Below are 26,887 nucleotides of genomic sequence, written 5' to 3'. Positions count from 1 at the left end.
TTATATGGAGAAACTGCTTTATTAGTTGTAAATAGTCAATTGTTTATTTTAGCCCCGAGGTATTGGGTTCCCTTTCTCCCCTAGGAAAGATTTAAACGTGGTTTAGTACGGTCTGACAATTGCCAACTTACGTTGAAAGGACTATAATAATAATGACTATACACTAAACTAGTAAAATAGCGAAGTAAATCTCATTATATTACATTTTTACACGAAGTTTGCTATCACGAATAAAGAGCTTATCTTATACAAATACCGTAATCATGTCTTGGTATGTTGCCACCTTTTCAAAATTGCTGACCCGGACGGCAGGTCAAGGCCATGTTCAGTAACACAGAATTCTTGCTGTCTAGTTAAGCTGTGATGTTGAACTCGTTTCTAGCTACTGCTTGACTCCTCCCACCGCTAGAATTCTAGCTAGTTCAGTCAGCTTCTTTTATCTCTGCTAACTTATGCTAGTGACGTCATCTTTTTTGTACGATTTGCAAGATGGCTGCTCGTGTTGGATTAAACATATTTTATTATAACAATTTCAATGTTTTTCTCTCATTAAAATCATTAATTAATTCTAAAATGACTTCGAAATGTAAAATTATCATACGTCGGTATAACAGATGGGGATGCTATAGATTACTATCTATGGAATTTCGAGATTGAGTATATATCTGAACTGAGGGAACCAAGACGAGTTCGACGATACCCTACTTTTGGACCGGAGACGAAAAATAAGAAAGTTATACTTTTTAAATGCTATCAAAGCAGACGGCACCGCAAGGTCTATATAAAAGGTCAGGACACGCGTACTGGAGCCGCCATTTTGGGACTTTTTGAGTCGCATGTTTAAAACAAACTTGTACGAGCAGTCAGTTTTATATGACATTAATTTAACTAATTTATGCAATTTTAGTTAAATTAATGTCGTGTAAAACTGACTGCGCGTACAAGTTTGTTCTAAACATGCGACTCAAAAAGTCCCAAAATGGCGGCTCCAGTACGCGTGTCCTGACCTTCTTATGTAGACCTTGCGGCACCGTAGTTGCTAGTCCCGCCATCTTGCGGTAAAGTCTGCAAAGCATTAAAAAAGAGCACTCTGAAAGGCAAGAAATTGCACAAACAGTCGAATGCGTGTCCTTTTTTTTTCTTTTGTTCAAGAACTACCGTGAATCAATAACTAGTGACGTTAAACACTGGGCGGCCTACCGGCGGCCCCCCTCCGGGAGGTCTGTTGGGAGCACGAACAGTCGAACGCCACCTAGTGGAAAACTCTAAAATGGCGTAGAATGCATTGTGAAAGGCAAGAAATTGTAACTATGATAACTTTCTTATTTTTCATCTCCGGTCCAAAAGTAGGGTACCGTTGAACTCGTCTCGGTCCCCTCAGATTAGATATATACTCAAAGTCCCGAAATTAAATGTGGTAATATATAGTATCCCTTTCTTTTTATGTTAGTATTTTATACATAAAATGTTATGGCATTTTTATTCATATGTATATATACATATAAATTAATATATTAATAAATAAATTGACTCCCCTCCTGAAAAAAGAGTTCGCACCACACGTGCGGAGTGAATTCATTTTTACAGGAGGGGGTGACGACTTATCGGAGTGTGGGACAGCAAAAGTATGTCGACTTATCCAGTGGTGACGAGTTAAACAGTGTCGAGTAAACCGGAGTTTTTTTTAACATTAATGCCTATGTAAGTCTGCCGGGATTACAGAAACTGACTACTTAACCGATGGTGTCAAGTTATCCTGGTGTCTACTTATGCGGACTCGACTGTATATGTGCTGCAATGGCTAAGATGAGAATGCATTTACATTGACTGTAGTAGGTATGGCTCTACCGAATTGTGGATTGGTCTTACTGGAGACTTTGGGGTCGTGTATCCCAGTGGGTTTGGGAAAATTTTTGAAACTGTCAAATTCCTCTGTAACAATATTTAGCAGAATTAGAAATAATGTAGAGAGATCTATTGTTATAATGAGAGTTTTTAAAAATGTATCCACTTTCTTATTTAGTGTTGTTGAACTACACAAATAGACAATGTTGAATTTTACAAAGTTAGATAATGTTAGCGTAGAAAAATATATACAGTATCAATCTCACCTAGTGAAAGATTTAAGTGATTTTATTTTTTCTATGTCTACAGTATATGTTAATTCTCTATAAAATGTTTTTGGTATGTATTTTGGACTGTCTAGAACGAATTAATTGAATTTACGTTGATTCATATAGAAATAATTGCCTCGGTTTTCGTCGATTGTTTTCGGATGAATTATCGACGAAAACTGAGGTATCACTGTATATATATTTACATTTTTAATATTGACAATATAAAAAGGTTGATGTCTGGATGCTGAAGCAGTTTAAAGCATCAGGCTATTGCTCAGGGGACCCAGGAATCATGGCAAGTAACCTAGCCAGGAATATTTTCATGGGTAGTCTGTCCCAAATATATCGGACTCTGTACTTCATATCAACTAGTCATCTCCATTTTGGGTATGGAAAAAACCCCAGTGTCTGCAAAGCAGAAAGTTAAAATGAAATGAAAAAGAAATATATACAGTCAAACCCCATTAATGCAATGTCCAAGAGACTTAAAAATAACACTTTGTATTAACCAAATTTGTTAACATTAAAATGCTTATCCTCCCTCATCTGTGAGACTGTAAATCTACTTCACATTAAAGCAGACTTTGCATAAACCAACAACATAAGAATGGAGTTTGACAATATATATATACACACATGAAAAGACATTAAATGATAAACGGAGGTAATACTAAACTGCATTTAATTTCCTCAAAACTTATAAACAATATTACTTTAATTATAGAAAATATTATTATGTAATTACAATACATTTGCAATGCTAAACCTTTTAATATAATATAAATGAAGACATATATTCAATTGTAATTACATGTTTTATTTTTTAACATAAAAAAATTATACATATCAATCTTACATCTAACATATATTAATAGTTGAAATAAATTCTACTAAATACAGAGACCGAGGAAATTATTTTACCATACAAACATACAAATAAATTTTATTATCATTGTCTACAGTTATTATAAAATAGTCTGGAAAATCTTTCAATTATTAATTGGACAAAACAAGAAAATTTAAGTTATTTTTTGACAAAACATTGAATATTTTTTTAACATTGTAGTAACTGTTATATTGAAAATAAAAGCATCTAAAATTAGATATATAAAATATTTTTTTTATAATTTATGTAGATAAATTTTTCTTCACTCTTTGGTCATAAAAGATTAGCTACAATTTGTAAAACAACTATTTTTGTAATTTTTTTGGCAATATGAAAGATTAATAACTTAAGAAACTATAACAACAAAACAAATATAACAAGATAGTAATCACAGTTTAATATTTATAAATATTTACATTTTTTTCTATTATCTGTAAAGTAATTTGAAATAAATACAGAACTGTTTAATATTTTTGAAAATCTTTTAGTTGAGACAATTGAAATATTTTATTAACATAATTTTATATAGTTTCTTTGATTTAAAATATACATAAAAGTCTGTTAAAGAGAAGTTTTGAGCATAGATTGTAGTCATAGAAAGTTTTAAATTGGTAAATGGTGATTAATACAGAATACGAGCAAAGTACTTTGAATGTTGTAACTTTCAATAATTATATATTTTTTTATTTTTAATAATCTATATTTTAGAGTAAGAAAAATTTACTTTTAATATAAAGTATAAGAATTTAAGGAAAACTCTTTTTATGCAATATTTTACACCCTGATGATACCAATTCTCTTTTTCTATTCGTAAAAAAATTAACAAGATTACTTTTGCATGACGATATTTAACATTAAACAGAAACAATTTTAAAATTTGTTTCTTTACATAATTAACTTTTTATAATCATGTATAAACTAAGTTGAACTGTATACTTTTAGGACATCGTGTTTTCCAATCCAAAACTTGGAAAAATTAATATTTGGCATTTATCAATAAAATAACAGTAAAAAAAAGTCAAAAGAAAATTAATGAAGTTTTTCCATAATTCAGTATATTTTAAACTTATTTTATTTTTAAGTTATAAACTTAATAATTCATTTTTATAAATTATTTTTACAAATTGCTTGTAATTTTAACAGAAAAGTAAAACAAGAGAACAAGAAAGAAAAGAAATAAAAATGAAAATTCTCTGCTATATACAAGACATTTCTATGTAAAATGCATATAATGAGTACATATAAATAACAAAAAGAAAAAAAAACTCAAATGAATTAAAAGAATATATTTAACAGATCAAAACCTTTGGTAAGAAAACTATAATTATCTTCATATATGACAAATCACAAAATAACAACTTAATGAAATTGTGCATAAAACTAGTAAATTAAACTGTATTTAAGATCAAAAATAAAAACAAAAAATAAAAACAAAAAATTAAACTGTATGGGATTTTTGTATTTCTTAAACACAAATGCATGACTGATTTTATTATCACTTTATCTGCAACTATTCATCTCTGGAATATCTCACTCTAAGTCCTTTTACAAAATTAATACATTGATCACAGGAAAAGAATAATTACAGATTCACTGAGATGCTATTTATTAAAAATGTAACTTTTTGTTTCCTTTTGCAAATTATTTTTAACTTATGGCAATTGTATATGGTATTTACAGTTGCCAGAAAGATGTATCTTGATTTATCTAGTCACAGCAAACAGTAAATTTACATAAAATTTTTAAACACATCACAAATATACATAAATACATTCAATTTTGACATTATTATGAACTAGATTACGTAATTGTAATTTAGACATAATTTTGAATCTTTACTTTGGGATCTGAAACATGATGAGTCGAAAATTGATAGCTTTGGCTGCTAGTAATCTATTACATTCAGCAGAATCATATAAAGAAAATGGCTGATAGGTACTTTCACATTGGCTCTCGTTAAACTCAAAAGTGTATACTCTAGGATGGATTTTCATATCACCAAAAGGACCTTTTAGAATTATGTAATAAATTCCAAGAGGGCTATATTGAAATAATAAAAGATCAGAAGTATGATATAAATGAATAAATATATTATTTTCATAAATTATCTCACCTAGAGACTTTACTTTTGAGAACAAGTTGGTATGTTAGACTTCTTTCACAAGATTGGGTAGGGTCACGTTGATTATCATTAATAAAAGCTTTGACTACCCATTGGTTATTAAAAGCTGTGAAACGAGATGTTTCGTAATATAATTTATGAATGAATTCATCTGTTCTGTAAGGCCTGAACTGTAGATCTGAAATAAAACAATCAAATATATTGATACTTTAAATATTAATTTTCTAAATTTTTATGATTCAGTTCATCTTTCTATAATGTATCTGAATATCAGTTTTCAGATAGATGCTCTTTCTAGGTGTCTTTAAATAAAATAGCAATACAGAATTATGAGATGAATTAGCTAGGATTCCAGTAATCTGAAATATAAATGATAATAAGCACAATCAATGAAATAGCCAAAATCATTTTCTGAACACTCAGCTTATATGAAATGATTTCTGAAATATATTTTATTTGTGTGTTATGGACAAAGTGATTAATCGGACATCATGAATAATGACCTAAAAGGGCACATAGGGTGATAAATTGATTAATTTAACAAATTGACCGGTCATTATGAATACTGCTATCACCTAATTGGGCAAAGTGATAATAATACGTTGAGGAATGATCATCCAGCATATGCTAGCCAATCGACACTCTGAGTTGCCGACTGTATTGCATTTAGTACTGAATTTTAAATTGTGCGACATTAATTAATTTGATTAAAAAACTCCACTTATTTCATTTAGGAATATTTATTTTATGTCAATTATTTCAAAGTATTTTAAAAAGAACATGTAATCTTTTAAAACTAAGTACTATTAACTATATTAATTAAAGGGTAAAATTTTACCTATATGCACCATCATGGCGGTGGTGGCAACTGTTTGTGCTCCTGACAGATTCCTCCCGGAGGGGAGCCGCTGGCAGGCCGGCAATTGTTTAACGTCATTAGATATTGATACGTGTTCAAGAATTACCATGAATAAATAACTAGTGACGTTAAACAATTGCCGGCCTGCCAGCAGCTCCCCTCTGGGAGGAATCCGTCAAGAGCACAAACAGTCGGGGGCCACCACCAAATTTGATACTAAATGCAACTCAGACACAAGTGCTGATTGGCTAGCGTATTTTGGATGATCGCTCCTCAACCTATTATTATCACTTTGCCCGAGTAGATGATAGCAGTATTCATAATGACTGATCAATTTGATAAATTATTGAAATTTATTATATTGCCCAATTTTGTTGGTCATTATTCATAATGCCCGTATTAATCACATTGTCCATAATATATATATATATACACAAGTAAATACAGGTATATCCAAATTCCAAAATTCTAAATAAAAAACATGTAAAAGCAATGTATCTATCTATTTGCATATATTTATTTTATTTTTTCAAATAATTACTGAGTAAATAGGAGGTGATAAGAAGTTTCATTAATAAGTTCTTGTAGCTAATTTCTGCAATTAGACTTTTAAAAAACAAATTTCAAACAAAACGAGCAATTATTTATTCTGACATTGTCACAATGCCAAGCTGCAATTTTTAAGCATATTTTTCATTTATTTAACTTAAAATATATGCTCTCCACCTCAAATTAGTAGTGGCTTGCCCCTGTACATCACACTTTTCCTTTAACAATACTTGTGCTGTCATCTATCTAACATCTTCCAGGAGAAATTTTTGAATTGAAATAACATGACCTCCAGTTTGCATCATAAGTTTGTATATAGTTAATCAGCACCTCCTGCTCTAAGGTTCCATATCTGGTCTCATCTTTCATCTATCTATCTATGTCCTTGATTAAGGTAAGACACGGACAGACAAATGGAAGACAGTGGGAATTTGTAGGTCTGTATCTGGCAAATTTTTCTTGTAAATATGTTTCATTTATCAATTTTTGAATAAATTTTTTTTTTGAAAATAATTTTTAACATACACACCAAAGAAAAATTTTTTCAATAAGTAAATCTTATTAAAACTATACTTTGATTCAAATTTTATTTTACTACAAATTCTGAAAAATTTGCAATTGAATAAAGACCATTTTAATTGTTATAACTGATAAATAAACATACTAGATTCAATAAAAATGTCAAACTGCTCAAAACACACCATTAAAATTTTCAAATTTAATAAATATCAGAAGTCAAATCATAAAAATCCAATTTTCCTTGGCAATAACAAAAGTAGTTATTTATGACTGACTACTTTTAGATATTTTATATAATGTAAAATATATACAATCTAAGATTAAACAATTTCTACGATTATAAAAAATAGCTACAATTTACAAAAATATCAAAAGTACATAGTCATATATCAGACATAATTTATCAAAAGAAAAGAGTAATAATAAAATTATCATCATCAATATTCATTCTTCAATTACAAATGACTAATTTGTTAATAATAAATAATTTTAATAAGTATAAACCCTAACTGTTAAAAAACTCACAAATGCAACTGAATGCATTCTGGTCCTTGATTTTTCTTTCTTTAACAGGCACATGTAACTTATGTTGTATATTGCCATGTATACATTAAATATTTATATTTATCTACATTTTCATGAAAAACATATAAAACATTATATCAAACAAAAACAAAAATTTAAAATGCTATAATTTTAAATTTTAGACTACGTTTACTTTCATGTTATACTAAATTATTTCTCAAATTCATATTTGAGCCATTCAAATTGCCAAATCAATTAACTCCACAGAACAAAAAGTAGAGAAACTGTTAATACACATTATTTTTAAAAATTTCTTTTAAACTTTAAATTTAAGTAAACATTGTAAAATGTATTTCATGTACTGTACAATGTAATGTTATTATATGTTACATTAGAGCTACACTTTAAGATAACATATAAATCTGATTACGTGAAAAATTTAAAAGTAACAATTATTCCAAAGATGTACTAATGGAGTTAATTGATTTGGCTCATTTATAAATATAATTATAAATAAAATAACAAATATCTGAGAAAATATTGTTGATTACTAGGTCGAAGGGTAGATAATGGGGGTCATGTGTATCTCCAGTAGGATCGGACTTCATCACAATTTTACTCATTATTAGCATTTACGATTTTTTATAAAACTCATCCTTACCCTCAAAGCTAGATTTTTTATCATGTTATAATAGTTAAAAATATAAAAATTTTAAAAAATAAAATATAATAAACAGATGGTGCCATCAAAATTTTAAATGTTGCCAGGAAAATAGCAATCAATTGCTGGTTTATTTGTTATGAATAAAATAAAATAAATATAGTTCATAAATCAATACATAATTGTTAAAAAGGATAAATTAAAAAAAATGAAATTTTTTTTTTGTCAATTGTAAACTGCTATCTAACAATAAAAAAAACACCAATATCACTTAAAATATATATTTAATACCAATTTAAATCCAAAAATGTATTAATAAATGTTGTAAAAAAAATTGTATATAAATAATTATTTATTTTCTCTATATTAGAAATGCAGTTCCTCTGCCTGCTTCTTGCCTGTGTTGGTGAACTTTTTGCCGAGGTCTACTTTTGCATTTCTTGGGCTCTATTGAGTGTTTTTTCCTGCTGTTTTTGTCATTTTAGTTAGTATTTGTATTACTGCTTTGATTTTGAGTCAGTTTTTCGTTCTCAATAGGCTAGATTTTTCATTTTCACATGTTTTTCATTTGTTAGGCTTAGTGGTTAGGCTTTATCTAGCTCAGTTTCTGCCTGGCAAAGCCAAAACAAAAACAGTTAGTTTCTTTGATTTTTAACCAAGTTGTATTTACTCCTTTTCAACTTCCACTCGATTACCTTCTTGTTTTTGGTTGGCTTTTGTAAATTTTCAGTTTTTAGGGTGTTTTTCAGTTAGTTAGTCTAGCCTTAGTTTAGGTCTGTTAGATAGTTTTCCTTTTGTAATTAGTTAGGTCTTCAGGTGTTTAGCTTCTCCTATAATTTTGGTTTTTCTCAGTCAACTAGTTTGAGTTTTTCAGGTTTTTGTGGTTTTACTGCCTTGCAGTATTTTTGGTTTTTCAGATTTTTCTGAGTTGTTCTTCAGTCTTTTCAGTTGTAAGTTCATAGTTAGGCCTTACTAGCCAGTTTCATAGCTTTTTTGGTGTTAGTTAGTATTTTGGCATTTTTGTGGTTCCTTTTATTTGTAGTTAGTTTTCCCTTTGTAAGTCATTCCCTTAGTAGGTTATTTGTTTGCCCTGTTAGCTTTGTCTTTCTAGGCCACTTCGTTTTCAAAGTTTTTCAGTTATACTGCTTTGCAGTATTTTGGTTTTCAGTTCGCCTGTTCTTTTCCTTGGTTTAAGTTATAAGTTATTAGTTTTAAGGTAATTTTAGTAGTTTAAGGGTCCTTCTAGATGGCGTGTCCATCTAGTTCTGGAACACTGGGGCCAGGAGCCCATGCTTGGACACGCCTGGTCCGTAAAAAGCTTAGGGAGCTTTTGGACATTATTTTGGGAAACTGTCCAGAAGAATGCAGCTCTGCTGTTCGAAAAGAGAACAGAAGAAAAATTCATGAAGTTGCAAATGATCTTTTCTTGCTAGCAGATGAGACTATCCAAGCATCAGTTCATCGTCCCAACAGCAATGTTGATATGTTAAATAGTTTAATTAGTGAAGCAGTTTCAAAATAGCCAATAGTGTCTGTCATATTCAACAGGAGGTTTCTGAGAAGGTTAGCTCTCTCATTGATAGTAAAGTCAACAAAATATTGGACACTAAAAAAAAAAAAAAAAAAAAAAAAAAACACTATTCTGACTAGCTTACCGACTACACTGGTGTTGCTGCTAGGGCTAACACAACAAACACCAAAATTATCCAGAGAACAGTCCAAAAACACACAGTCCAGTGCTGGCACATAAACGGTTCTCGTTTTTCCAAAAGAAAACATTAATATCACTCAGGACAAAATAAGACAAGCACTCACTATGAACATAAAACCTAGTCAGTTAGTAATCAGTTAAAGCACTCAGAAACATTAGGAATAATGGAGTTTGCATTCAGTTAAATACCAAGGCTGACAGGACAAAATGGTGGCTGCCATAAACTCAGTAAAAACATTAATAGATAGGTTGTTTGGCTGCTGATTTCTAACCTAAGGTTATTCTATTAAATGTCCCAGGCGACGCTGTCACCAGTGCCTTTATAGAGGAACTCCACATCCAGAACACTGCAATAAATACTACACACACACACTCCAGGAATTTCAAGACTCTTGCTGTGTTCTAACTAAAATAAACCGCAACATGACTAACACTTCTAGATTACACATCCTTCAGGTAAGTCCTAGTATCAGGAACACGTTAATTCAACAACAGTATGTTAGTGTGCAATGGACAGCGATAGCTGTAGATGACTACATTCCTCTCACACACTGTTACAAATGCTGTGGTTATGGCCATATAGCTAATAAATGTACAGAAAAACAACACTGTAGTCATTGCATGGGCAACCACAGCTACAAGATTTGCTGCGTCCACAGTCAGGAACCGTGCTGCGTTAATTGTGCACAGGCCAATAACTCTTTACCAGAAGGGAGCAAACATGAGGCTGAGCATAATGCATTCTCTCAACAGTGCCCCATAACGCATGAAAACACAAGTTGCCAGTAGGGTCAGCTATGAATAATACACCCATATACAATAGGAACACAGGTAGCTATAAACTCATACACATTAATGCACAGAAATGCAAAGCTGCCTGCTCCCTCCTCATTCACACTTCCAATGTGCACAATACAGACATCATCATGATCCAAGAACCCTACACTATTAACAACCTGATATTCAGGTTCAATGACTGGAAAGTCTATCCAGCTCAAGACTCTGGCTATCGCATCAAGGCTAGAATTATCATCAGGAACAAAAACATTACCGCCTGTCTTGTCTCCCAACACATCACAGAATACATTACTACCATCTGTGTTACAGACAATAACACTCACCTTTACATATGTTCTGTCTACATTCCAGACACCACAAACACTGAGACGGCCATTGAAGACATTCATCACCTCCTGAACTCACACAAAGATAAACCTTTCCTAATAGGAGGAGACTTTAATGCCAAGTCTGCAACCTGGCATAGTCCAAAAGATGACCCTAGAGGTAACGTAGTTAACAAAACCATGGCCCAACACAACCTTACTCACTTGAACACCAGCACCTTTCCAACCTACTCCTGTACCACAGGGAAAAGTTGGATCGACCTAACATTAGGAAACAGTCACATCACCCCTAGGGTTGACCACTGTTACACTACTGATATATAGCTATGGTCACTGGTAGAATCTATCTTCACCCAACTGAACACTATTAGTAATACTAATAATCATAGTTTTCACTATACTCGCACTAACTGGCAATTATTCCACAACACCTTCAATAACATTTCGGCTGGTACCCTCACCACAGTCACTATACTCAGGACACCTTAGACCAGTATTTCTCAAACTTTTTAGCCCGTGACCCCCCTTTTGCCCTTAAAAATTTCAAAGGACCCCCGAAGAATGAATATGTGTAGAAAAAAAAGATCCCGGAGGGAGGGGGTTAATTTAAATTCAGGAGGAGTTAATTTCTTTTGTTTAATTAATCTATTCCATGTTGAAATTTTTCTCCGTTGCATGTCGCTTTGCATTGAATTTTTGTCAATGTTAAGACTAACGAAATTTAAAAAAAAAATTATTTCTTTATTTTTCACAAACAAAATAAATATATTAAAAAATATAAAAACAGAAAACATTATATTTCGGAAGTTAATCTAGTCTCAAAACGTTCCAATTCAGCACAACACAGTCCTCAGAAAAACAAGCAAAACTTACTACTCACAATGGGGAAAAAAGTCTCGTTCAAATACTCCGCGTTTCTTTATGCAGTGTTCGAGAAGTGCTTTACAGCAAACACACTAAAACTGGTTTCTAATTGGCCAACATTGCTCGTGACATCATTTCACTACATTCTCGCTGCATAAAGAAATGCAGCTATACTGGCACGTCCTTAAGTACCCTCTCATAGTCACGCCAGTGCTGCCAGCTAAAAACGCATATCAACTAAAATAATATCAGAGTATCCCAAGACAGAGTCAAATATTGCGGCGCCACAGCACTAGCGGAAATTCAAATTTGCCGACTGAAACGCTTTCGGTTGATCAGTTTTCGGATAAACAATGCTCTACTGTATTTCTAACTCAACTTGCCTACAGACGGCAATGCTGCTAGCAAACACCGTTTCAAATGACAACACTGTTCTATCATAGTTTAGGCGGAGAGTGGAACTCGGGGATTCCCCAATAGCGCATAAATGTATGAATATTATATTTAGGCTCGTATTTAAATATTTTATATATTTTTTATTTCTATTATTTCTAAATATGAATCCATAGTAAATTTATAAAATATTTGAAAAAAAATTCATCTGGCATCAATTTTTCAGCGACCCCCATTTTGAGAATCACTGCCTTAGACCATCTTGTAACCAGGCTTACAAATACAATCACTAACTCTTACGTTATTGCCTCAGAGGTCAAAAATTGTAAACACAAAAAGATTCCTTGGTGGACCACTGAGCTAGAAAACAAGAAAAAAGTACTTAGGAGATTAAGGAGGCAATTTAGGAATGAACAGGACTGGACATTAGTCACACTTAGAGACCAGTACAGGCATGAACACAACGCTTACAAAACCCTTATAAGTAAAACAAGGATTAACACTTAGAAGGATTTCTGTACCAACACTTGCGGTCGCAACCCCTGGTCTGAACTGTACTACTTAGCTTGTAAGGAAATACGCCAGCACCAAACCCCCTCCACTATCCAGCTCCCTGATGGTTGTTACACCGACAACACAGAAGAAACTATCATGCACATCCTCACTAGGCTTTACCCTTTGAATGACCCAGAGCAAGATGACAATACACAAGCGGTCATCCGGAGTTCTACACTCACTCCACCTAATACAGAAAACCCTACATCGAGGTTTCTGTTCACTCACCGATAACAAAACCCCAGGTCTTGATGGCATAACCACTAGGATGATAAAATACGCATTTGAGGCCAATCCTACATACAGCGTTTGTAATTCTCTTTAATATCTGCTTGAACAGTGCCCTTTTTCCTACTCAGTGGAAAAAGGCTAGTGTCAAATTGATCCCCAAACCCACCAGTGCTAACACTTACAAAAAATACAGGCCAACCTGCCTTCTTCCAACTCTGGGAAAAGTGTTAGACAGTCTAATGATTAATAGGATCACATGGCATCTACACAAGTATAGAGCCTTGCATCAGAATCAGTTCGGCTTCTCTAAAAACAAAGGTACAGTAGATGCGATCCATCAGATCGTTAACTACATCCACCAGGCTAAACAAAACAATCAGCATACTGCAATTATCACTATTGACTTTAGAGGTATCTTCAAACACGCCTGGTGGCCTATTATCATGCACACATTATATGCTCATCACTGTCCTCAAAATCTTTACAAACTTCTTCAGTCCTATCTTAGTGACAGGAGTGCAGGTGTTTATACAACACAAAATAACATAGCCATATCCATCACTCAAGGCTGTCCTCAGGGATCCAGGGGACCTATTCTAAGTTGTATCGTTAAGCTAACAAATACAATAAAAACCAGTTTTATCGGAACCACGTGATTCGCACTTAATCAACTGTGAAAATGCTATTCCAAGCCGTACATTTCGTTTTTGGTTCCAATAACAAAAGCTTAGTTATTGCACGTGGCTATCAATCACTCTAGAGCTGCCGTTAGGAATGTAACGAAAGTAAAAAGAACATGGCTGCTTTAGGTGTAAGGATGATATTACTTCACCAGCAATTGGAGAGAGAGAAAATTAGGGCTCGAGTTTGAGGGGAGCTCAAAAATTTCTACAAAAAATCTAATTTTGATATAAATTTCTTTTTTTACAAATCAACAAACTATACTTTACTTTTTATTTTTTGTAGTACAGTGGAACCTCGGTATACGTCTGCTTTAGAATACATCCTGTTCGAACGAAACAAATTTTGCTCGGTATACGACTTAATTCAATTATAAGCGCCATCTATGAACAAGTAGCACTATTGGTGTACTAGACAAGACTAGACGTTCGCGGTCCCACAGTTTATAACTTTGTTAAATTTCTTCTGATTTTAATTTGTAAGTAAAATTTTATTATTTTTATCAATCATGAATTGCAAAAAGGCAAATGAAAAGCAACAGAAAACTAAAAAAATGACTAGAATCACAATGGAACTGAAAAAAGAGATTGTTGAGAAATATGAAGATGGCATGGGTGTTTGAAATTTAACTGTTGCATACCGTATTCCGAGAACGACGATGTCGACAATCGTGAAAAATAGATATTATTAAATCTGCTAACATTGCGAAAAGGGGTTTAATCAATTTCTAAACAGATTATTAGTATTAAGGAGAGTTTGATTTGATTTTGATTTAATGATTTAAATAATATAATACAATATACTGTAATAACTTTAAAAATCTATAATAAAATTTTTTTTTTATTAATGTGCTCAAACAGTGTTTAAATTATTTTACAACCCCATTAATATATCATATCAAGAGAGTTTTTTTTTTTACATGAGAACAAATTAATCATTTTTACATTACTTCTTATGGGAAAAGTTGGCTTGGTATACGTCCTATTTGGTATAAGTCCAAACATCAGAAACAGATTAAGGTCGTATACAGAGGTTCCAGTGTATTTAATTACATTAATAACCAATATTGTTTATATTACATTTCTAGTGATTTCTTCTTTTTACTACAAAATTTATTTGATTTTTATAGGTAGCTTTTCTTAGCTTTTAGCGATTAAAAAATGACAAACTAAAGTTTTAGTGTTTCCTTCTATAAATTGTACCTTATTTTATAATGTGTTGCAAATACTTTTTAACAACAAAACTATTAAATTAATATGTTTGTTAATTCTCCTTTTTATATGATTGACTTCTAGAATTGTAAACGGTTGGTAAAGGGCTTCACACAGAGTTCAGCTTTGGGCCTCGAAATACCAAAATCCGGCCCCAGCTAGAACCTAACTGTTTTAACTAATATTTTGAACTGATAAGTTGTAGTTCATTGGCTGTCATCCCTTCTTTGATGACAATTTAACACAAAACTAGTTGACTAGCACTGGTAATGACAATACTAAAACCATGTGCTTCACTTAGAAAATGGCGGGTTGCAGTCACGTGACAAAAATATAATGTTAACTAAACTGTGATTGGTTAAAACATAACAGCTATCAACAGCATGGAACCTAGACGCATCTTGACTGACTACCTGCAGGGAAACCCACTTAACGTGGAGCACAGAATAGTGATTTGTCTAAGGTTCGTTAACTGCCTTTCAGTAAGGGGACTTATTGAATGTCCCGTGTATCGCTCTTGTTGGGTTATCGGAAGAGCTCAGAATAGGTCCCCAGGTCTGGTCCTGGACTCTGGAACAGCCTATAACTCTATCCTGCACTTAAACAACACCCAGCCTCCTGGCTGACGCATACAGGGCTATGCAGACAACACAATTATCTTAGCTTCACACAGGAACAGTGAATGCTTATAGGACATATGCAACAACATTCTCAATAACATTCACCAGTGGAGTATTAATTAAACATAGGCAACCCATTAACACAGACAAATGTGAAAGCATGATAGTTGATAGGAACACACCACTTGTCAGAAAGCTTACCCTTCGAATAGGTGCTCATGGAATAAAGCAAACAATGGAAATTAAATATTTAGGTGTTATTCTTGATGAGAGACTTAACTTCACACTCCACATCAAATACATCATGGACAAAGCTAAATACCTCTTGCCAATCATGCCCTCATTAGTATTGCTAGGAACACATCAGGCCTTGGACCTAATGCTACTAAGCTTATTTACAGGGGTGCTGTTCAGCCAGCACTCCTCTATGCTGTACAGGTCTAGGGCAACGTGGTCGCCAAAGTCCATAACTGTAAAAAACTGTTATCTGTTCAAAGGATTGCAGCTCTCCACATTTGTAAGGCTTATAGGACCACACCCACTAGTGCCCTTTTGGTAATGTCAAGATTAATTTAAGTCGATAGCATTATTTGGCAGGAAAACCTCATCACCTTACTCTGGCGAGATTATAGAAACCCGGATGTCAACAAAATGATTAGAGTAGATAAAATTCCCCCAGTTTGACCTTGATCGATGATATCAAAAAATTCAGCAGCGACAAAAATACCCTCCCGACTTACGATCACCACCCCTCCCATCAGCTTGCCCCTGATGTTTATTTTGAAGATCCAGATGATCATCCCACATTTAGAATTTACACTGACAGTTCCAACTTAGGCCACAAGCTTCACAATGCTTGCTTCTGTCTAGGTACACACTACTCAACAGCACAGGCAGAAACTAGCTATTCATATGAGCTTAATTCACATTAAGTGTAGAAGGACAAAAGACACTACTTACACTATCGCATTTATTCTGACAGTAGGGTAGCTTTACACAGGATTGCAAAGTCTGATAGCCGCTTAAAACTCGTTCATCTCATACACCACATTCTCAGACACTTAGACAACAACATTAGGATAGATTTCCAATGGGTCCCAGGTCATGCAGGGGTTCTTGGCAACAAGACCGCTGACTGTCTTGCCAAACAAGCTGCAAAGTCTTCAGTCACCAGTACTTTCAGTTACATTCCTATCTCATACACCAACAATCATGTCAAGAAGCAAATATTCATTCTTTGGCAAGACAGCTGAGGCCATGACACCACTGGTAGGCTCACCTACACTTTTATCCCCAAGGTTGACACTACCGCGATTATTCATCACTTTTACCCTAGTTACACCTTCATTCAGCTACTTACAGGACACGGCAACTTTATGCAATACTTGCATAGATTTAACCTTGCGGACAATCCACAATGCAATTATGGTATTCAGGAGGACCAAATACCACTTCACTTAGTTTTTTGCTGCAATAGGTGCAATCATATTAGGGATAATTTAATGAGAGCTGTTATTCTTGAAGGGTAAACTGGCCTTGCAACCTGCACCAACTCATTCACACATGTAAAATGTTCCATCACATTCATATCCCTTAGTGGGGCTCTTGAGAGCACTCACTCCAGGGGCACGGATGGCAATTAGCTTTCCCTTGCTTTGTTTCAACTGTTAGTATACAGCTACCTTTGAACTTTAATTCTTATTTTCCATCTTCTTTTTCAGTCTAAATTCAGTTAGTCCTAGTTGTAAGTTAGATTAGGGACTCTTAGCTTGGTTTCCAGTTAGGTTATGATAAGTTAAGTTAAATTAGATTAGGGTTTGTTAGCTTTAGTCACCTGGTTAGGTTCGTCCTAGATTATGGTAGTTAGTTTAGTTAATGAGTAGGTTAACGTTTAAAAAAAATTGGGTCTTGCTTGTTTGTCTTCTGTTCGTCCATTTGTTTCATCTAGTTTGTCATTGTGTTCATTTGCTTTTTGCGCTGTCTGTCTAGCTGTTAAGTAGTATTAAGATTCACAATCATGTTCAGTTTTATTAGTATTAAGTAGATATAAGTGTTCCTACTAACAGTCACTTGGCACTAACTTCCACACTTAGCTATTTGTGGTGGCATTCAATTATTGGTGTTCATTACACTCAGGTTTTCTTTTAGACCCTTCAGGGACTACAGCCTTGCAGCCTAAAAACTGCATGACAACATCAAACATAGAGGGTACTGTAGCCTTATGTACGCTGTTTGGAGGGATCCTACTTTTCTCTACTGTCTATCTCCTTTCCCTCCTTCTTCCCCTTACCCTCTTTTCTGCCGGCTAAACACTTTGTATATGGCCGATGTCTTTCTTGTATGTATGTATATTAGAAATGCATAGAGTTAAAATTTTACATATTATTACTAAGTAAATTTATTTTTCTACTGATATTTATATAAATACAGATTTTATTTTTAAAACTATAGTTTTTCTCCTCAAAAAGTAAGTAGCTAGTTTAGATAGTTAAGGTAAAATTATAATAATTTAAATGTATGTACATAAAAATTAATAATTACCATTGAATGTAATTTTTTCAAATGAAAGTAATTCAAATATCCGACTGTACAGCTGTTTCTCTTGTAATAGTTGTTGATCTACTAATGCTAAAGCTTCCATTACATCTCGTCCACTTTTCTGAGGATGAACACAAAGCTGTTCATGTAATTGTGATTCATGATATGGCCCTCGCCACTGGCATCCAATTCGGTTGAATTGACAACTAGTTAATCTGTAATACATAAATAAAATGTAAATTACATAATTTAAGAAATATCTTCTTCATTAATTTTATATATGCCGTATTTTACGGACTATAAGACGCTAGGGTCTATAAGACGCACCTTAATTTTTAAGCAATTTAAAAAAAAAAAAAATACCCATAGACGCTATGGACTATAAGACACACCTGAATTTTGGAGGCAATTTTTCGAAGAAAAAAGTGCGTCTTATAGTCCATAAAATAATATATATATATATACATACATACATATACTTGTTTTTCAATAGAAATTATTGCATTGAAACATAGTTTACATGGGGTATCTTTTGCATAAAAAAAATATAATACATAAAGCAATCTAATACTGTATGCTACTGAAGCATGCTTGTAAACACCAGACAAAAATTTTTAAATATATTTGAATAGTTGTGATGAGCAAACATATCACTTAAAAAATATAGGTAGAAGTTGTTCTTCATGTAATATTCATATTGCATTCCTCATTACACTATACATAAAATAATGATTGTAATTTGAAGTATTAATTTATATTTCATCTAACAGGAAAGTCAGTTGATATTATATATTCAATTATAAAAGTTCTAAATAATTAATTAATTTGTAAGGACCATCCATTAATTACAAGTACAGTTTAGGAGAGGGGAGATCAAAAAAGTTCATCATTACATATGATAAGGGTTGAGACATTGTTTAATACCATTAAAAAAACTTCATGTAGAGGCATACAAATTTAGTTTTATGACCCTATTTAACAGTAATGTAAATAGACTATCAGAAAATATTTTAAAGTCATTTCTTTAATGTAAAGGAATCTATGAACTATTGTACATGTAAAGGGAAATGGAATCTGTTAAAATTACACCATTTTACACAACAGGGAAGGAAGGTATCAAATGTGACTCAAAAACTATATATATAATTAGTGGACAGCTGCTAAGATATTATACTTTACATACAAGTTTCTACAGAAAATATTTCTATTTCTATCAATGTGCTTGTAGTTTAATTTTAGCTGAATTTTATTTTCTTATAAACTCATTCATCCAGACTTAATAGGACCAAATCCAATTTGGACAGATAAAAATTCAGATAATCAAGAATTTTGGTGAAAAACTATACAGGATGTAAACAAAAATACTGCACCAGACTATAGCTTCCTTCTGATATACACTAGAAAAATATGGTAGTATTTCAAAATTAGAACAGTCGTTTTGTTTGGTTAAAATATTCAAAGGGGAAGCAGTTAGACACCATCAAAAAATGAATAGGGGAAATGTGTGTCTTCTCTACATGAACTTGAATGCATAAGACCATAAGCATTTTAATTATTTTGAATATTTTAACCAAACAAAAACAGCTCTATGCATTGAACAGACCAAACAGTTTTATAAACAGCAAATATTTTCACATGTTGAACTCTATTTATTAAATTTTATTTACATAGTCTTCCAAAAACAAGTCAAAAATTTAATCTGATTAATTAAAAAATAACCAATAATAATAAATAAAGTAAAAATTTGCAAGCATTTTTTTCTTAACTTTTCATCTATAAGTTAAGAGAAAATAATAATATCCCTATTTTCTAATACACTAATAAGTGAAAAACAGTAATTTCTTGATTTGAAATTAATTTTATAAACTTTAATTAAAATATTAGATACAGCTTGTTTTAATACTCATTTTTTAATCGATAGAATATATCCAACATATCGGCATATTTGTTCACTCTTTTCACTCTAAACAGCACAATCTAGAAATAACAATATAAATTATGTTGTTGTGATATGAAAATTTTATTGAATTTTTATACAGTAGACAATATTATCCAAAATTAGAAAAACCAAAGGTTTTTTTGTGAAGTGTGGAGGGTCACTAGTCTGCACAACAATGGTCATTTACAAGTTGGACTTGTCTGCTGCTCACAGAGGTGTTTTTCATAAGAAATGAAGATATAGAAACAAAAATGTCAAAAATGATTTGTTATCAAAACAAAGGCTTGAATATCCTGTGTTGGTCATGTCCATAATTAGTGAACACCCTAAAGAATCGTTACTTTTATAGATGCATATTATATTGTATATAAATACAATACTACCATTCTGGGTGCCTAGTCTCAAATTTTGTCATCTTGTGTAATATTAGGACATTGTGCAACATTGTTATATTGTGATAGAATTGAGACAAAACCAGAAAGAAAATGATGATGTACCTGCTGGGCATGGAAGAAACAATCCTTGCACTTGCTGCTACAGAGATGCAATCCAAAAACAAAGCAATTGGTATCAATTACTTTGTTCTTGGGTGGTCATTTTGCAAGCCCATTTTCCATTAGGCACAAACAATGCTGCATTTTTTTTATATTTTTGCCCTAAATTCCATTAGGTGCACTCAATCGCATCAGGGAGCACGGATATTATCACTTTGACCCACTGTAGCTTGAAAACAAAGTCATGGACCCCCGTTTTTTATTACATTTTTGGATTCCTCATCACAACTAATGGAAAACTGCAAAGTTTTATCAAAATTAGCCCATCAAATTTTGAGAATGCAATTCTGTAAGTCACATAGAAGAGGCTTTGCTAAAACTCTACTTCAATTATATACAGTCGAGTCCGCATATGTCGACACCCCAAGGGAAAGTGAAAATGTGTCAAGTTATCCGATACGACGACTAACACAAAGTTGAAAAAAACCACAATACTACAATTAAGAAAATACAGTAGTGCAATGTACCTCTCTGACACTGACACTCATCACTGGCACTAAAGTTGGATTCTACTCCAAATACCCCAGCAATTTCCATCGCCTTTTGTTTCAGTATCAGTCCTGAAACAGGAAGATTCGATGAACGAATTTGCTTTAGCCAACGTACGAGAGCATTACATCATCAACTGCCGTAAATAATCGGGCTTTAAATGATTAAAGATTATAAATAAATTCTTCGACATCTTTGTACAGAGACTTTCTCTGGCGTTTGAGACAGCTGCGACGAAAATCCAAGAAAAAGCTTCTTAATTTCCTCTTTTTGCTTTGGGATTCTCACCAATGTTGTTTTTGAAAGGTTTTTTTTTTTTTTTGTTTTGCAAATTCAGTTTGCAAAGTTTTCTTACATTCAAATTCAGAAACAAGTTTGTATTTTTCCTTCAGCATAAGTGTTGTTAGCTTTTGAACACTCATTTCTAACGGAATTATGAAACACATGCTACAAATAACGCATGAGGTGAAAAAATGCAAAATTGGATTCTGCTGTGACGATGTAGATTGTATGTTTTCTTTTTGTTTATCTGTTGTTATTTCATATATAAAAGTACATAAAATGTTAAGGCATTTTTATTAATATGTACATATTAATAAATGAGTCGACTTATTAGACGTCTAAACAAGTGTGGGACAGCAAAAGTATGTAAATTTATCTAGTGGTGTTGAGTTAAACAGTGTCAAGTAAGCCAGTTTTTTAACTTTAATGCCTATGTAAGTTGGCGGGATCACAGAAAACCGACTACTTAACCGACAGTGTCGAGTTATACCTATGACGACTTATGCAGACTCAATATACAGTAGAGACTCGTAAATTGGCATCCCGGTAATCAGAAACGCCAGTAATCAGCACGATTTTCAGTCGGACTGTGTCGTGCTGAATCGAACGTTTTTGATACTAAATTTACTTCTAAAGTATAATTTTCATGTTTTTATATTCTTCAATATATTTATTTTGTTTGTACAAAATGCAGAAATAATTTTTAATGATACGATAGCCTTGATTATTATTATAAAAATTTTCGTTAGGCTTAAAATCGACGAAAATTCAACACGAAGCGACACGCAACAAAGAAAAATTTGAACATCGGACAGGTTAATATATTTTTTCGTACATAAACCGTAATCGGAACAAATCCCTAATCTGAACAACCCCAGTCCCCAATTGATTCTAATTTTTGGTTCACTACTGTATATATATATATATATATATATATATATATCATATACAAATTAATTAATATAGCCTTTACAAAATTTATTAAAGCAACAAAGTCATCATAACACATCAACATAGTTCATATTGTTCTACAGGAAGAAGTTAATACATATTAATTACTAATAATTTGTATCATAAAATTTGTTAGCAGGGAATTGATGTTTAAAAATAACTACTTTTTGCAGTAATACTATAAAGAACAATGAAATGACAAACTATTCATGGTCTTTCTTATGAACGGCAAAGATGCACAGCAGAATATATCTGTCACATCCAATGGAAAAATACACATCTATAATTTACCAATGGGCTATTCATATTTTAACAAATATTTTCAAACAGCATTTTTAAAATAATTTTTAAAAATCCTAGAAAAAGGAATACAATATATTCCATTCAATTTAATTTATATTCTGACTTGTTTGTACAATTACAAAATATTTTGCTTTCCATATTTTATGTATCATCTAATATCATCCTCACTATATACCTTTCATCACAAAGTTCAGATTCATGATGCTCAAGTTGTACTCTTGGCAGTTCCCTGGAACAAAACTGACATTCAGCAGGTAATTCACAAACTGCTTTTTCCACTGCCAAATTACGAGAACATGAATCCTTGCTGATTACTGTTCGACAATTTGGACATGAGGCAGTTTCATCTCGAAGACGGGCATCTGCCAGCAGGTGCGTAAAGCATCCTGCACACATCAGATGACCATTGGTACACTGGAAGACAAATTACATCTATAATTAAATATCAGCAAATGGAAGCAGTTATAAGACGCTCTGTTGGGGATACAGAAAAATATATAAATATATAAAAAACTATAATTCAATAACACCTAATATTCCCCAACTAGAGGTCACCTTTGAATGTGTAGAAACTTTGGGAGATTAATATATAAAATCATAACCATTTCAATGGAGAATATAAAAACCACCTACCTTATTATCTGAAAATGTAAAAAAATTATAAATAAATAACTTCAGATTCTCTGTTTATAAGTAAATAACAGAGAATCTGAACTCCTCCCAAAGTCTCAAATACATGATTAATACACAAGTAGCAAAAAAGATGTCCAAACCCTCCATTTATTAGGGGCAAAAGATGGAGTCAGGTGTAGGATGAAGCATCATTTCTCTTCACCTGTAAAGGTAGAAACACAATACAGAATCAAAAGATTCTTTTAAAATATTCAGATACATAAAAAAATTAGGTTATAAATTGTTTTAGTTTGTAAACTGATTTACAAGATAAATAAGATTTGAGGAATTTTTATTAGTAGAAAGTTATAAGATTTGATAGCAATATATTAAAGGTAGTTTTAACTAGGAAGACTGTCTATTTAGTAAGTTCTTTTTCTTTACTTTTAGTATTTGAATAATTTATGTTACAAAATAAAATTCTATGCTACAATTAAGAATACTCATAAAAAAATTTATAGAATTAAAAGATTTCTAAGGGCAAAATTATAATAATAATAAACCTCAATTACATAAACTTTGGCAGAAATAAAAATTATATATATTTTTTTCAATTTAGAATACAATAATTCAGACTCAGATTATAAAATTGTTTGAAAATATTAATTTGTAATTTAATAATTTTATTGTTTTTATTAATAAAAAATTAAATTCAACTTTCAATTTTATTATATGCTTTTAAATAACATTTTTTTCCAGTTTAACGTTGATGACAAAATGTTTTTAAATTTCCCATGTAGATTCATAATTTAGTTCTTAAAAAAAAATTTATTTTTAATATGTTAAATATAAAAACTAATTAAAAATTTTATACCTACACAAATATCTTTATATGTTTTAATTGTATCTTTTTAAATTTTTATAAATTCTTAAGAATTCTTCTGCAGAAACAGATGTTGAATTATCTCATATGTTTTTTTCTAAAAAATAATATTTTCATATACTTCTTAAGTATGTAGTGACTTTCTTTATAGAAATTAAAATGAAATTGTTTTATTCCAACGAATAAGAGAATTATGTGTATTGAATAAAAATGTTGTATCCGTAATGTATTTTACATAAAATTCAGTTCTTAAAATTGAAACAATAAAATAATTTTTCATGACTTTATTACATGAAAACAAAAAGGAAAAAGAAAATATTTAGTCATTATTATTATTATTATTATTATTATTAATACGATAAAAAAAATTTCTTAAATAGATGAAATACTAAAATCAAATTTTCAGAAAAACTTTCTTCATATAAAGAACTGTACATGTATCTCAAAACATATTTCGAAAATAATTTAATATACCAAAATTATATTAATGTATTGATAATAAAATGTTTAGAATTATGACTTTGTGAAATATTAAATATATAATATTTAATAGAAAATTTTAATTGTCTTTATTTCATAATGAAATAAATTTATGGACAAAATGACATACAAACAGCAAATATGAAGTTAAAAATAATAAACTTTATTAATATTTAAAAGATTACACTATGTTACATATAGATAGATAGATATATATATATATATATAATAAATATAAATAAAACTAAATTGAAATAATTAAAATATCATCATAGATATGGATATTAACTTCTAGATATAAAAAGACATTTTGCACAAGCCAGTGATATCAGTACATTTCTTACTGAGAATAAAAACAACTCTAAGTTTATTGTACAATTAAAAATTATAATAGAAAAGTTCAGTGAACAATGTAGAACTCCAGAAAAATTTTTACTGTGGCAAGATTCAAGTTCGATTCTTATTGAACAAAATATTCATTTATGGTAAATACTGGACTAAAACTTATTTTACATTACTCTGGTTTCTGAAGTTTAAAAATAATTTTTTATATTTAACAGATATCTTATACAGCTTTTGTAGAGAGTGATGAAAAAGTACATTTTGCTATAACAATTTTTTTTATGAGACAGTTCTTGGACACTGTAACTGTAGAATGTAGTTGTACTATATAATCACAGTACACAGACATCTACATTTGCCTAGAGGCACATACCACAAACCAGGACAAACTACTCCATCTGAACAGCTGATCCTAACAATAGCTACAACATCCATTTTTAGTAAAACACTTTTCTTTCAGACAGTCGTTAATTAAGAAAAATCTAATACAATAATTAACTGAATTTTTAAATCCTCATTCTAAATTATTTCCATTATTTAATGGAAAAATTTTTTTAAAATTAACTGTTTAAATAGCAAACCATTGATGTCGGCATCATTTTACAGTCTTGGCTCCTAAAATAATACTTACCTTAGCTGAAATAAATCTATTATTGTTATGAATATTAATTAATATTATAATTTTCAAATAATATTATTAAAATATGAATTATCTTAGTTATTAAATATATTATTATATTATTAAATTTTCAAAATCATAACAAGAGAAATAATTATACAGGAGAAATATTTTTAGAATATAAAATGCTACAATACATGCAACATATTATATCTAAAATATTTGTTAATGATAGTATATAAAAATTAAAAATTCTAATTTAAAAGATATTAAACGTTAATTAAAATTTCGTGCAAGAATAAACTCATTTTTTTATTTAAAAAAAAAACTAAGGCAATGCAAGCAATAACTAAAACAATGTTATAATGAATAAGTGAAGGTAAAATTAAAATAATAACAATAGCATTTTATGTATATAATTTTATTCTTAATTATAATTTAAATATAAATAAGGAAAAAATATTTTAATTACAATAATTTTTTAAATTTCTTTACCATTCATAAAAATGCTTTTGTGAATGGTAAAGAAACGTGTTCCATATGTAATCGATTATTTATATCGATTTTTTTTCTCTCTTAGCTGGAAAAATGTATTAAAATCTTTAAGAAAATCTATTATTTTAATAAAATAATCTGAAAAAAGAAAATTAGATGAATATAATTACATATTAAAAATCGAGAAAGAATTATGAATAGGAATGATTTGATGATTCAAATTCAAACCTGATAAATGGCTGTTCTTGGTAGATCCAGACATACGGCACAACATAATATCCCCCCAAGTCTATGTTCTAATTTCTCATCTTTATGATCGGTTGATTCTTCAGTTCTTAATTTCTTTTTAGCGGGTTCTATCGCTTCTGACTGGTTAACTATAGATAACGAGCTCGAATTGTCATTATTACTAACGCTTGGACCCGAGAACACTTCCTCCGCCATCTTTGTTTGCTTTCCTTCTCCAAAACATTCGTTTTACGAACATGCCCTTTCTAATGGCATCACAGAAAAATAGCCCAATAAGCAATCGATACGTTCATTGACGCATCGGTACCGACCAATAAAATACCGAAATAAAATAGTCATATGACAAGCGTAACCAATAACAGATGGCCAGGTTTAAATAGTCTCAAAATACATCAAGGTTAAAGCAGAGATATAGAGAATGCTTGATGAGTCATTCAATTTTGCGAAGAATATTTTATTTTTATGACCTTCGTCCGTTTTGTTTTTGTGCGTGACTCTTATCGTAATAATTAGTTACGCTTAA

The 26,887-nt window shown here is 31.3% G+C and overlaps 2 protein-coding genes across 2 annotated transcripts in view; one reads left to right on the top strand and one right to left on the bottom strand.

Moving 5' to 3' along the window:
• The window catches only part of LOC136982969 (protein C10), a 352,942-nt gene that overhangs the window by 23,311 nt on the left and 302,744 nt on the right, over positions 1-26,887 (top strand). The gene's annotated exons all lie outside the window — the stretch shown is intronic.
• Positions 2,914-26,768, bottom strand: LOC136982966 (zinc finger TRAF-type-containing protein 1 homolog). Its single transcript, XM_067279544.1, has 5 exons — positions 26,344-26,768; positions 22,860-23,098; positions 18,170-18,381; positions 5,117-5,303; positions 2,914-5,043 (listed from the first exon to the last, which is right to left on the bottom strand). The coding sequence occupies exons 1-5, from the start codon at positions 26,557-26,559 to the stop codon at positions 4,839-4,841; spliced, it is 1,059 nt and encodes a 352-aa protein (XP_067135645.1). The 5' UTR covers positions 26,560-26,768; the 3' UTR covers positions 2,914-4,838.

This window comes from Centruroides vittatus, unplaced genomic scaffold, assembly GCF_030686945.1.
Source record: "Centruroides vittatus isolate TY-2023 unplaced genomic scaffold, ASM3068694v2 contig_875, whole genome shotgun sequence".
Taxonomy (NCBI): domain Eukaryota; kingdom Metazoa; phylum Arthropoda; class Arachnida; order Scorpiones; family Buthidae; genus Centruroides; species Centruroides vittatus.
This window is presented reverse-complemented; position numbering and strand designations above follow the sequence as displayed.

Bases quoted from the DNA above. Each gene is read 5' to 3' on its own strand.
- LOC136982966 (XM_067279544.1), bottom strand. From the start codon at position 26,559: ATGGCGGAGGAAGTGTTCTCGGGTCCAAGCGTTAGTAATAATGACAAT. The intron at 23,099-26,343 runs GTTTGAATTTGA...TTTGTCTTCCAG, and splicing joins CAAGAACAGCCATTTATCAG to TGTACCAATGGTCATCTGAT. The intron at 5,044-5,116 runs GTGAGATAATTT...ATTTCAATATAG, and splicing joins CTCAAAAGTAAAGTCTCTAG to CCCTCTTGGAATTTATTACA.